At 43.4% G+C, this 12710-nt stretch overlaps 1 protein-coding gene across 1 annotated transcript in view; it reads right to left on the reverse strand.

The window, feature by feature from the left end:
• ITGA9 (integrin subunit alpha 9) overlaps positions 1–12710 on the reverse strand; it is a 378558-nt gene that overhangs the window by 144389 nt on the left and 221459 nt on the right. The window contains exon 18 of the mRNA XM_032162085.2: positions 3150–3300. Within this exon, the coding sequence (XP_032017976.1) occupies positions 3150–3300 (151 nt within the window). The remainder of the gene's footprint in view (positions 1–3149; positions 3301–12710) is intronic.

Genomic DNA, 12710 nt, shown 5'->3' on the forward strand with positions numbered 1-12710 from the left:
TCCATTTTCATACAGTCTATTGTTCTACTGTCTGATCTTTCACTTTGTTCATTTTTTTTGACTTTCATCAAGAACAAAAGTAGATGCTCTGTAAAATTTACTTTTGTTTTCTATTAATAATCTTTTTAAAACTTATGCTTTCCCTCTGTATCTTAGTCATGCTCTTCTTAGTTTACCCATTAGAATCTTTTCGCAGGCCCATGTTGGTCCTGTTAGGCCTGTGGGTTGTTAAGCAGGTTGGGTGGGCTCTCCTGGTGCCCCTCACTAGCCACTGGGTCCTGTCAGAATCCTGCTCGGGGCTGGGTGATGCCATTTACATCTCCTGTTTATCAACCTTGCAGCGTGGCTGGAGTCGTGGAAGGGTAGTTTCTGTTTCTTTTCCCTTCCTTTTCCTGCCACCCTGAGGGTCATCTTGCCCATCTGCTTTTCTGGCTGGCCCTGCCTCCACAGCAGCTATAAGATACCTCCCTGCTCCATCACCATTCTGGAGCTAACACTCACCACGTCCCGAAGAGCCCGATACCTTGTCAAGTTTCTGTCAACCTTGTGACAAAGGTTTCAAAGGTTGCTGGAATTCAATGGCAAAGAGATCAAAATGATGTGCTCCCATTTTTCCCATGGCCAGCTACAGTGGCCAATGGCTTGTACCTGTGGCCTTCCCAGGCACATTGTCTTTGACTTCCTAGAGCCTCCTTGTCCAGCATGCTTGGGAGGCTACTCACCATCCCTGCGTCCCTCCAGTGGCCAATGACGATACAGGGGTAGAAAATGATGCTGTCCCCAGCAGTTTCAAGGGGGGACAATTCTGCAGAGTGATTTATGCTCCAGGGCTTCCCCACCACTTCCCAGCCCATAAATCAGACCAAGGCTAGCTTTGACCCGACGGCACATCCCTCCCAGCCCTTCCCCTGCCCGCCCCTGCTCCCTCGCCCCTCTTCTCCTGAGAGTGCTCCTCCAATAAATCACACACATTGGGCCTCATGCAGTGAAGAAGGGATGGGGACCAGAGTGCAAAAAGTCCCTGGTGTATAGTAGGTGGTCAAAAATGTGACTTCATACCCTCTGAAAAGTTACAGAGCTAAGGATATGATCATTTACTGGTACTAATCTCTGTAAAAGACATTCATCATAATTTTAATTAACATAAAACCTGGGAATAACTTAAATACAGAATAAGAGGAATTTTTTAGGTAAATCCATAGTATATCCATATGGTAGAATATTATGCAATCTCCAAGCTAAAAAGAAAAACATGGTAAAGGGGGAGCAAAGCAAGATACAGGAGGCTATTGAGTTTATAAAATAGTAAGACTAAGTCCTATATACAGACAGAGTGGGGTCAGCTCTGAGCTTTCTAGCAGCCAATAAAGAGAATGAAGCCTAGTCAGTCACAAGGTAAAAACAAGCCAAAATTCTCAGGCAAAGGGACAGCTATTTCTAAGTCTGAGGCTGGAAAGAAATTTCTCGCATGGGTCCTGAGTGAGAGAAATCTGTGTAATGTAATGACCCAGTTGCCAACTACATCTTTTCAGATGAGTTCCACAGAGTCGAGTTCCACAGGTCAAATCCCCAAGGAAGCCCCTCTCCCTCACCTACCATCCCACCCTGCACAGGGAGACGGCATCACAGCACATGTGATTCTGTAAAAGATACTCTGTGTGTGGCCAGCGATACTTGAACCCTATAGATACTTGGTTCTCTTGACTGGGCTTAATCCAGCAGTAATTTTTAGAATATAGAAAGTGGATAGAAAGCACACCCCTCCTGCAGTCCTTGATTGCTTTTGTGGCCTCCCTCAACCCTTGAGCTCCTGAATGCTACGAAGCAGCAGGGAATGTGAGATGACTTCTTGGAAAGTTTTGGAGTACCTCTACTGTTGGTGGCTCTGAGCATTTCAGCTGTCCCCTAAGCTGGGCAGGCTTGGCACAAACCTGTCAACACTATTGAGCCCACAGAATATGTGCCTGAACAAACGCCGCTGACCTGCTCAATATATGCACAGTGCTCATCGGTGGGCAGAGTGAAGGTTTTCCACAGAAAGTGATTTTGGTTCCACTTTAACATAAAGAACAAGGCACCCCCGTTCAATGCTGTAAATATTACAAAGCTGCAAGCAGTCCCAGCTGAACAGCTATCAACAGTTAGAGCAACACTGGGTAGAGCAGAGTCGACTTTTGTCCACTTGTTCCCCCTTATTGTCTGTGGGGAAGCCTGTTCCACTTCCTCTGAGAGGTGGTACACTCAGGGTGATTATGGGTAGGGGAGAATACCAGCACTGTACATTTGAGTCATGCTATCTAAACTTCACTTCATTCAAATTAATTTACTCTAAAAAAAAACTCACGCAATTTGTGGAAATAATTTAACTACCTCAATTCACTCAAATATGTTAGGAAAGCCAGGGGCGGTGGGTCACACCTGTAATCCCAGCACTTTGGGAGGCTGAGGCAGGCAGATCACTTGAGGTTAGGATTTCAAGACCAGCCTGGCCAACATGGCAAAACCCTGTCTCTACCGAAAAATACAAAAATTAGCCAGGTGCACACCTGTAGTCCCAGCTACTTGGGAGGCTGAGGTGGGAGGATCACTTGAACTCAGGAGGTGGAGGTTGCAGTGAGCTGAGACTGTGGCACTGCACTCCAGCCTGGGTGACAGAGCGAGACTTGTCTCAAAAAAAAAAATAAAATAAATAATCCAAAGCACAGGCCAAAGCAGTGACCCTCTACTAGAAACATCAAGTACATCATACATAATAACTAACACAGCAAGCAGTGATCTGCCCTTACTTTCACAACTACTGACCTAAAACTGGAATTCTCTAGAACATGTGTGTGCTGGAGACAGCAACTCTATCATCTCCAAGAAGGGGCCAGATGTAAAACCATAGGGAGAGGATTCCACAAGAGAGAAGGGATGGGAGACTATGTAAATACAGACACTTCTCTGGCACTCTGTGGGCATTTAAGGCTGCTTCTTTGGCTATACCAACATGTTTTCTAAGTCCAGGAAGAAAAAAGTTCTAATCATTCGAAATGATAGTCCACAGAAAGGATTAGTGCTTGTAGAATCATTGCCTATTCCAGGCTATAATGAAAGTCAGCAAGCGCACCAGACAGAACAACTGCTCTTTACAGGGATGCCCTCCTTACCTTCTGCCACATGTTGATGAAGAAGAGCTCCCGGGAAACATTGAAGGACACGTTGGCATCATAGGCATCATCCCCAAGGTTGGAGATAGAGATGTTTAGGGAGATGTTCTTCACAGCCCCCAAAGCTAGATACAGGGTTTTCTCATCCATACTGTAATGAAAAATAGACAGCAATGAATGCCCTGAGGCCTACACTAATACAACATGAGGAACAGGGGGTAGTTGAAGGTGGGGGGCAGAAACCGAGATCAGAACTACAAGTTCCAGGAGCCCCATTAACTAGCCATGTGTCCTTGGGCAATCAGTTACCTCTAGGGCCTCAGCTTCCTCATCTAAAGCACAGGGTTCTACCTTGCCTAACTCACTAGACTGTTTAGAGGCTCACATGAAATCTTGTACATTAAACTTCAAAAACTATAAGGCACTTAATAACCTAAGTGTGGGATTCATTTGTACATGAATTCATGCGGTTATTTTTGAGTGCCTACCATGTGCCAGCCACTACTCTGTGCTAGGGAAATAGCAGCAAAGAAAACAGAGTCCTGGTAGCTTCATGGGGGAGAAAACACACATAGAAATAAGCAAATATTTGTGTCAGATTGTGATAAGAGCTGTGGAGAAAACTTACAAAGGGTAAGGAAGATAGAATGTGCCAGAGTTGCAAGGCAGGTGGGGTGCAATTTACAATAAGGTGATCAGGGAAGCCTCACTGATGAGGTGACTTCTCAGTACAAACCCGAAGAAAGAAGGGAAGCAAGAAATACAGATATGTGGGGACTAGCAAAGGAGAAGTCCCTGAGGTGGGTGTGTGCCTGGCACATGCAGGTAACAGCAAAGAGGTCAGTGCAGCTAGAGAGGAGTGAAAAAGAGAGCAGGAAGGATTGAGCTCAGAGGGACCAAGGGAGTTGGGACAGCAGATCCCACAGGGCCTTGTGGGCCGTCACGGGGACCTTGGTTTGACCCTCAGAAGCCCCTTCAGGGCTCTGAGCAGAGGAGCAGCGTGACTTGACGTTCGTGTTTAAAGGAGGCTCGCACTGGCTATGATGTGAACGGTCTGTGGAGTGGCCAGGAGAGGAACAGGGGGCCTGGGTAGGCGGCTCTTGTGACAATCCAGGTGTGAGGAGATGAACGTGAAGGCCAGGGTGATGGCAGCTGAGGGGGTGAGAAGGGGTCATATTCTGGACACATTTCAAAGGTCATGCCAACAGATTTTTCTCATGGACTGGATGAAGGGTGTTAGGAAAAGAGGAGTCAAGGACTGCTCCAAGGATTTTGGATTCAATAACTAGAAGAGAAAAGTTGTCATTTATTGAGATGGGAAAGACGGGGTTGAGAAGGTTCAGTAGAGAAAATCCAAATGCCTATTGGATTTTAAAGGAGCTATTGAGGCAGGTGGATGCATGAGTCTGGAGTTGAAGGAGGGGTCTGGGCTAGGATACATTTGAGACGGACTAGAAACGATCACTAGGAAATGAGTATAGATAGAGATGAGGACTCACATTTAGGAGTTGAAGATGAGGAGGTGTCAGCCAACAAGACTGGAAAAGCATAGCTAGGGAAGGAAGAGGAAAATAGAGAAAGGAGACATCCACATGGTCAGAGAGGACAGTCTCAAGAAAGGAAGAATCAATTTTGTCCAATATGGCAGACAGGCCAGAACAATGGGAATAATTAGAAATGGCCACTGGAATCAGCCTTCTGGAGGTCACTGATGACCTTGTAAGAACTGCTGAAGTGGCATGATGGGAGGAAAGCCTGACTGGAGAGTGTTTCAGATGTAGGAGGAGAACAAATGGAAGCAATGAGGACAGAAAACTATTTGGAAAAGTTTTTCTCTAAAGGAGAACAGAGAAATTGGATGGTAGCTGGTGGGGGAAGTGGGCTCCAGGGAGTTTTTTGGCTCTTTTTTATTAAGATGGGAATTATCATAGCATATTTGCATGCTAATGGGAATGATCCATTAGAGAAGGAACAATTAATGAAAACATGACAGGTGACAATTGCTGGGGTCTGATGAACGACTGTTCTCGCCTGGCTGGAGGTGAGCTGAAGACGCATTAGTAGATGGGTGGTAGGAACATGCGGGAATTCCTCTGTGATTGCGTCTTTAGGGTCAAAGACTGGGAGTTGGAGGAGAAAGAGGTGAACGTTTGATGGGTGTGGAGATGGAGGGAAATGGGGGCCTAGGAGAGGGGTGAGTGAACAGGGCGAGGATGAGAACGGTGATAAGGCTGAGGCTGAAGATGACAAGGATGAAGATGCATGAGAGACTGATGATTATTATGTGATGTGACCTTTGAACAAAGTAAATCCATGTGAGTGGCCAGTTTTAATTGGATAGCCAGTTAATGGAAGATGTAATTAAGGATATAAGGGTTTGTATAATGAACGGTTGTTATTTTTGGCCACTCAGCATCCTGACATCCTCATGTTTTGGGGGAATCTCAAGCTAGGTGGGAGGGGCACATCAGCAGAAAGGGGGCAGACCCTCTCTTTCCCCTCTTCTTGATCACTAGGGTGTGGGCACTTGCCTAAGTGAAATCATGTGATCTAAGGGTGATCAAGTGGCAGTGATGTGAGAACAGCTGCTCCCACCCAGGGCTACAAATTTTGAGGGTTGCACAGAGACACCAGGGATCATCTAAAGTAGCTACAGAGGAGTAAAGAGCCCAGAGGTGGAACCCTGGGCTAAGCCTTGCCTCCTCTGTTTCCTGCCTATGTTGGTTCCCCAGCCTTCTTGCCTATGCTCTGAACCACCCCACATCCTTTTAATAAATTCCTTTTCTGCTTAAATTAACCAGCGTATGTTTTTGTTGTTTGCAACCATTAATACAGCTAATATACGATGCAAAAGAAGAGAACTCTTCAAAATATCCATAGGCGAAAATACTTTGAAATACTAATTTCTAGGGGGTGGAATCCTCATTACCCATCTGTGGAGAGAGGACCTCACTCTCCTGCATGTCTGGCACATCAACAAGAATAACATGTGCAATGAGAAATATGATGGCCTTGCTTTGGAAGCACGGGCTCTGAGGATCCAAACAAGATGTGAAAAATTAACTTAAGAGCTGCAAATTCTTGAATGGCCTCCAATAAATGAAGACCCTGATCTCAAGCTATTGTGGCAATTATTTATTATTGTTGGCCATTTTAATCTTAAAAAGTGGATAGGTTATTTCTGTTCTTCTGTTTGCTTTTGGAAGATTAAAAGAATAAACCTCAGGCTTGAGTTATGAGAGAGCGCTAACCTAGCTTTATCTTGAGAAGGAAGTAGACAAGCATTCATAAGTGGCCCTGACATCAGACAGTGTCCAAGGTTTCCATGGAATATTTGGCAGGGAGACAGTATAGATGAGCTCAGGACCATGGAGGAGGGGCTGCCTCCTCATTCCAGTTTAGTTGTTCATGTGATCAGCTTCCTTTCATTATATGTAAAGGGCAAGGGATCAGGCCAGGGACATCTAAACTTCTGCCAATCCCCAAACCTTGGGCCTCTGTCACTTAATCACACAGCAAAGTCATTCCTGGGATTTCAAAGTCAAGTGATTCAAACATGGCTCTGTGATTAAGGGAAGCGGCCAGGCAACTTCCAGGGCAGAATGTGAACTCAAGATTTTTTTAGAGAAGTCTCAAAGCTGGGGTTTCATTCTTTCTCCAAAGCTAAAAATGTCTTTGACTAAAACAGTACATCTCTACTTCCAAAGTTATTTTTAGAAATGAAATGAAAATGTGATGTGCCAGCATGATATTGGGTGTTGTCAAATATGTCATCCTTCTGAAACCTCACAACACTGAGAAGGGGTCTTGATATTAGGCCCATATTAGAGAGATGAGGAAATTGAGATGAAGAGAGAGAAGATGCTGTGCTGGTATGAGAACCCAGCAACTCCTATCCCTTCAAAACTCATTCCTCTCCACCATAACCCACATTCTCCAGCCCCCTGACTATCATGTCCCCAGGGGATCCTTCCTGATCTCCCTGCATGGGTGAAATAAATCCTCCCATTATGAGCCCCCCGCACCCCCATGTGCCCCATCAACCCTTCATGGCACTTATCAAAGTTGTGGTTATGCATTTGTTTGTGGGGCCATTTGGTTAAGGACTGTCTATCCCCCAATAGAATCTAAACAACGGGGGAAGGACCCTTCTCTGGCTTTGCTTATCGTTGAACTCCTAGTGACAGAGTAGTGCCTGGCACAAAATTTCTCAGGGAATAAAATTCCTTGAATATCAGAAAGATTCTTCTTCAATAAATAACTAAGCACTGTGGAATGTTCAGCATAAAAACCCCGTGCCTGATTGTTTTCATCTTTCAGCAGGACTGTCAGAGAGGTTGGTCTCTCCTAGCAGGTGTTCAGTGAACACTTGAATGAATGAACATCCATGACATCCCTACAACAGATCATCAGCTCCCCCTTCACATTTTACAGATGAAGAAGTTGAGCCCCAGAAAGGGGAACCCACCCAACTGAGGTCACCCAGCCATGCAGGGTCTCAGCTGCAACTAGCAGCACACCTCCTTTGGCATGAAGGTTGTCCCAGCCATGGCTCTAATATCAACTCCATCTCAGTCAGGAAGGGCTTTGGCAAGAAAGTTTACTAACACCTGAAAGGAACAGGACTCCACAAAGACCAACCTCTCTGACAGTCCTGCTGAAATAGTAAAATGATCAAGCATACAGTTTTTGTGCTAAACATTCCAGGGTTGCTTATTTATTGAGGAACAGTGTTTCTAATCTTCAAGAAATTTTATTTTCTGAGAAATTTCTCCATTAATTTTAATTTGCTTGTGCCATCTTTTAAGTGAGTTATATTACTTTGTACACGGATTGCTTTGCTGTGCTTTTATATGAAAATCCTTACTAGTAGTCAATGTAAGATACAAAGTGTACTGCTTCTATAAAGCTTATCTTACAACATATATATAGCCTGCTGGAAATATATTGCTCATCTGTTATTAAAAATCCTACCCAAGTATATCTTACAGCGGCTGGGTTTTTTTGACTGCGTTATTGGGTTTGTACTTAAGTTTAGCACCAATTCATTCACTATACTCAATGGCAGATGTTACTGATGACATCTTGGCAGCTGTGTCAAGCCAGAAAATCTCTGTAGAACTTGTTCTCTGCCCTCATTCATCACTGTACATTAGGATTACCATTCAAAGTTCCTTGTTGGGTAAATGCAATACATTTCCATATCAACCACATATGCTGAATCACTAAGGCAACTAAAGCAAAAATTTCCCCTTCTATCCAGATAATTTTTTGGATGATGCTTAATAATTTTCTATTGGATCATTTACATTTTCCTTAAGTCTTAGACATAAAAACCATGACCTTTTCTTTTGCTGCCATCATAAATCTAGCCTGAGTAAAGGCTAGCACAAGTGTTAATCAAATGCATCCAACTGTATTTGCATTAAAAAAATTCTCATTACACCACCATTATTATTATTGGTACTATACCTACCAACCACAACTATATTTGACAATGATGACTAGGATAATAGTATAGGGCAGCCAAGTCTGTCCATCTGTCCATCCTTCAGTCCTTCCTTATTTCTCTTAGTCGCTTATCCATCTGTTACTTTTTAAAAACTATTTTTTCCCACTTCATGACTATTAGGATGGCAACTACCAAAAAAATAGAAGACAAGAATAGTCAAGAATGTGGAGAAACTGAAACCCTTGTGCACTGTTGGTAGGAATGTAAAATCGAGCGGCTGCTTGGAAAACAATATGAACATTTCTCAAAATAATTAAACATAGAATTGTCATATAACCCAAAAATTATACTTTTGGGTATATTACCCAATGAACTGAAAGCAGGAACTCAAAGAGACATTTGTTCCCCCACGTTCGTAGCAGCACTATTCACAGTAGCCAAGGGTAGACACAACCCAAAGCGTCCATGGGCAGACAAGTGGATAAACCAGATGTACTACACATACAATCCCCAGTTTTCTCAATCATGGAAATCATACCAAAAAGGACATTGTGAAGCAGATTGTACTCTTCCTAGGAGCAATATCATAACTAAGGGCAGCATGCCCTCAGTAAGGATTCAGCTTCCAAAAAATCACAGACACTCTCAACAATGTATCATAAAATCAATGATGCAAATCATACATGTAAATAGCCCCTGCAATGTGAAATCACAAACAATGCTTCCCATTCTTAAAAAGGGCAGACATCATAAAATCAGACATGGAATTTGACAGCTGGAAGCGGGCCCATTTGGGTCACCATTTTGCAGATAAAGGCAGACAGTTAAATGACTTCCCCAAGGCCACTCAGCAGACAAGGGCAGAGCTCTAACCCCTGGTCCAGTGCTCCTTTGCCTTTCCCATTGCTCCTAAAGCATATAAAAATGCAACTAAATAGCATACAATGTATATGAAACTTACTTGGCTATAAGATTATAAATAAAATTGTGTTTATTTCCTTAGCATTTAGACTATTTTAGAATACTGGGAGAATATTTAGAACATAAGGTGTCATCTCTTTACAAATGCTACTGAGGTGCTTAATTTTTCTCTTGACAATTTTCTTTGAAATTTATGGACGCATTTGAGATGACTCTAGATGTCTTTAGCCACTCTCATCAGCAACCTTCTTTCTGGGTACTTTGTTGACAACTATCAAGCTTTTCAATTTTCATAGTTTAAAATCACAAACGTGAGTAAACCATAAAACCAAAATTGCTTATCTGTTGTCTTTCTATGAGAGACATGAGCACAAAATAACAAATAAATTGATTACAACATGAAGAATTAAGAGACAGTGTTAATTAAGCTACAGGGAATAAATGAGGACTGTCAGGCACCTCCTGAATGCATGCTGGTAAATGAATTACGCAGGAAATAAACCATGAAGTTGATAAGACCTGCCAAAGGAACAGGTGAAGATCAAGGGGCAAGAGAAACTCAGGGGAAAGAAATCACTGTTGACTGAAGTTATTACAGGAAGCTTCCAGAGACAGGTAGCAATTGAGCCACATCTGAAAGAATGATCCTAAAACTCACTTGCTTGTAAAATGCTCTGCCTATTGATGGGCAGAAAAACAGGGAGTACATTCCAGCCAGAGAGAAAAATAAACATGATCAGAGGATGAAGGTGGGCAGAAATAACATGGAAAGGGGCAGGAGAAGGACATTCTTAGCAGAAAGATTAGTGAGAGGCAAGTAGATATGTGTAGGGCACATCCAGATTCCCTTAGATCTTGAAGACAAAGATTTGATGTTGATCTTCTAGGCCAGTGAATTTAACCAAGTTTTCTTGAGTGACCAAATTTAGATATATTATTGCAAGTAATTTGACAGTAATAAAACAACAAAGTGAAGATATTAAAAAATGTAGTCAGCTATAAGTGGTTCCACCTGGGGTCTTATCACTGTGTAACCTGCACAGGCTGCAGTTCTATCTTGTCAGCGTCCCCATCTCTTTCTCAGAGGGCTTTCCTCTGTAGGCCAGGAAAGTGCCTAAGAATTAAGCCTCTGATATGCTCTGCAGCAACCCTCAATGACTGATGGGAACTGGTGTATAATTACCCCAGCTCCCTTGCCTATTGAGTGGGACAACTCTGAAGTTCATGTTCTAGACCAGTGCTGCCCCATATGGTTGCCACAGATAACACGTGGCATTTGAGCGCTTAAAATGTGGCTGGTCCGAATTAAGTTTAAAATACACATGAGTTTTCAAAGATAGCAGACATTCAAAGATGTAAAAATCTCCACAGTTGTCTTAATATTGATTACATGCTCAAATAATTACTTTTGGGATATAATGCATTAAATTTGTTTCACCAGTTTTACTTTACTTATGATATAATATGGTTGATTTGTGATAAATCTTTAATGATACATACTTGCTTATGTTACTGCTTGTGAAGTAGAGGTCCAGGGGAAATAAATTTGGGTAAAAATGAAAGTAAATAGTTTTGGGCTGGGCGTGGTGGCTCATGCCTGTAATCCCAGCACTTTGGGAGGCCGATTGGGTGGATCATGAGATCAAGAGACTGAGACTATCCTGGCCAACATGGTGAAACCCCGTCTCTACTAAAAATACAAAAACTAGCTGGGTGTGGTGGCACACACCTGTAGTCCCAGCTACTTGGGAGGCTGAGGCAGGAGAATGGCTGGAAGCCGGGAGGTGGAGATTGCAGTGGGCCGAGATCACACCACTGCACTCCAGTCCGTCTCAGAGTCAAAAAAAAAAAAAAAAAAAAAAAAAAAGTAGTTTTTAAAAATTGATCATATTTAGCTCCTACAACTCACTTGCTTATAAAATGCTTTAGTGAATATTGTGAAGTACTGAAAAAAAAAAGCATAACATATGTGTGCTTTTCTTTCTCACCAAGTAATTTTGAGTTTCACCAAAATCTGATGTCCAAAGTTGTATGTTGTGCAAATGAGCCTCATTCATTACCTGTGATGTGGTGGGGAAAAAAAGTAGCAAGGCACACAGATCTAGGGAATAAAGAATGTCAGTTCAGGCTCCCCCAGATGCAGAGCTGGAGACAGGTTTGAAAGCAAGTTGTTTATTCCAGAGGTGGTTCCATAAAACACCAGTAGGGAAGGGGTAGAGTGAGACACAGAAGGACAGGCAATCAGCAAAGGCAGCAACATCAAGCCAGTCAGCTCCCTGAGCACCTGGAACTTAATCTTGCTGGGGAGCTCTGGGAAACTGTGCAACACATGAGCAAAACAGAGTTATCCCATTTGTGGGATGAGGGAATATTTACGTGCCCACTCTAGTCAGTCACTGGTTGAGGGCTACTGCAAAGGTGGGGGGCTGCACATCTACTCCCAGTACCTCTGGCAAGATACTTGGTAGGCAGAAAAGGCAAAGAGATATAGTTACCAGTAGCTGCATACCAGCATAGCACATAAATATAAAAGGGATGCAGCCAGCACTGATCATTCCTGCTACACGATTCAGTCAGCTTTCTGAATAGGAGAATGGTCCAGTGAGTGAGGCCTGTCACTGGCAGGAGACCAGATCAGTTAATCTGAACATCTCTGAACTACAGGGGCCCAAGCTCCTTCTGGAAAGGACCCAAGGCTCTGGAGAAACCCTACCCAACCCTTGGGATCCACATTCTGTTCACTTTCCTTCTTGCATAACTGTCACAAGGAGACATCCCAGGTGCCATAGTCTCAATTTCTACTGATGTGGTTCAAGTCCCAGGCCTCACAGTCCTGCCAAATGTGGGTGTGGGTGACCAAAGACACCCCTGGCCCCAGACTGACCATCAGTGGGTTGCACCAGGGGAACTGTACCAGTTCTCTAAGACTGGCAACTGTTCTTAAAGGTAGGTGCACTCATGCTGTGCAGGTTCTTAACTATTTTGAACATTGCCCCTGCCATAAACTGGTACAACTTAAAGGAAACACACAAGATACCACCCTTGTTGAATTTGAGGGGTGTATATTTCTGAGTTTCCCCAGCGCAATTCACTTTGGGTAGACTCACTAGGGACCAATTCAAGAAGATATACATGTCAGCAAGCACAAGTTCCTGAGCCTCTGTCTATGGGGCATGCACTCCTGTAAG

The sequence above is a fragment of the Hylobates moloch genome, unplaced genomic scaffold, assembly GCF_009828535.3.
Source record: "Hylobates moloch isolate HMO894 unplaced genomic scaffold, HMol_V3 SCAFFOLD_8, whole genome shotgun sequence".
NCBI lineage: Eukaryota > Metazoa > Chordata > Mammalia > Primates > Hylobatidae > Hylobates > Hylobates moloch.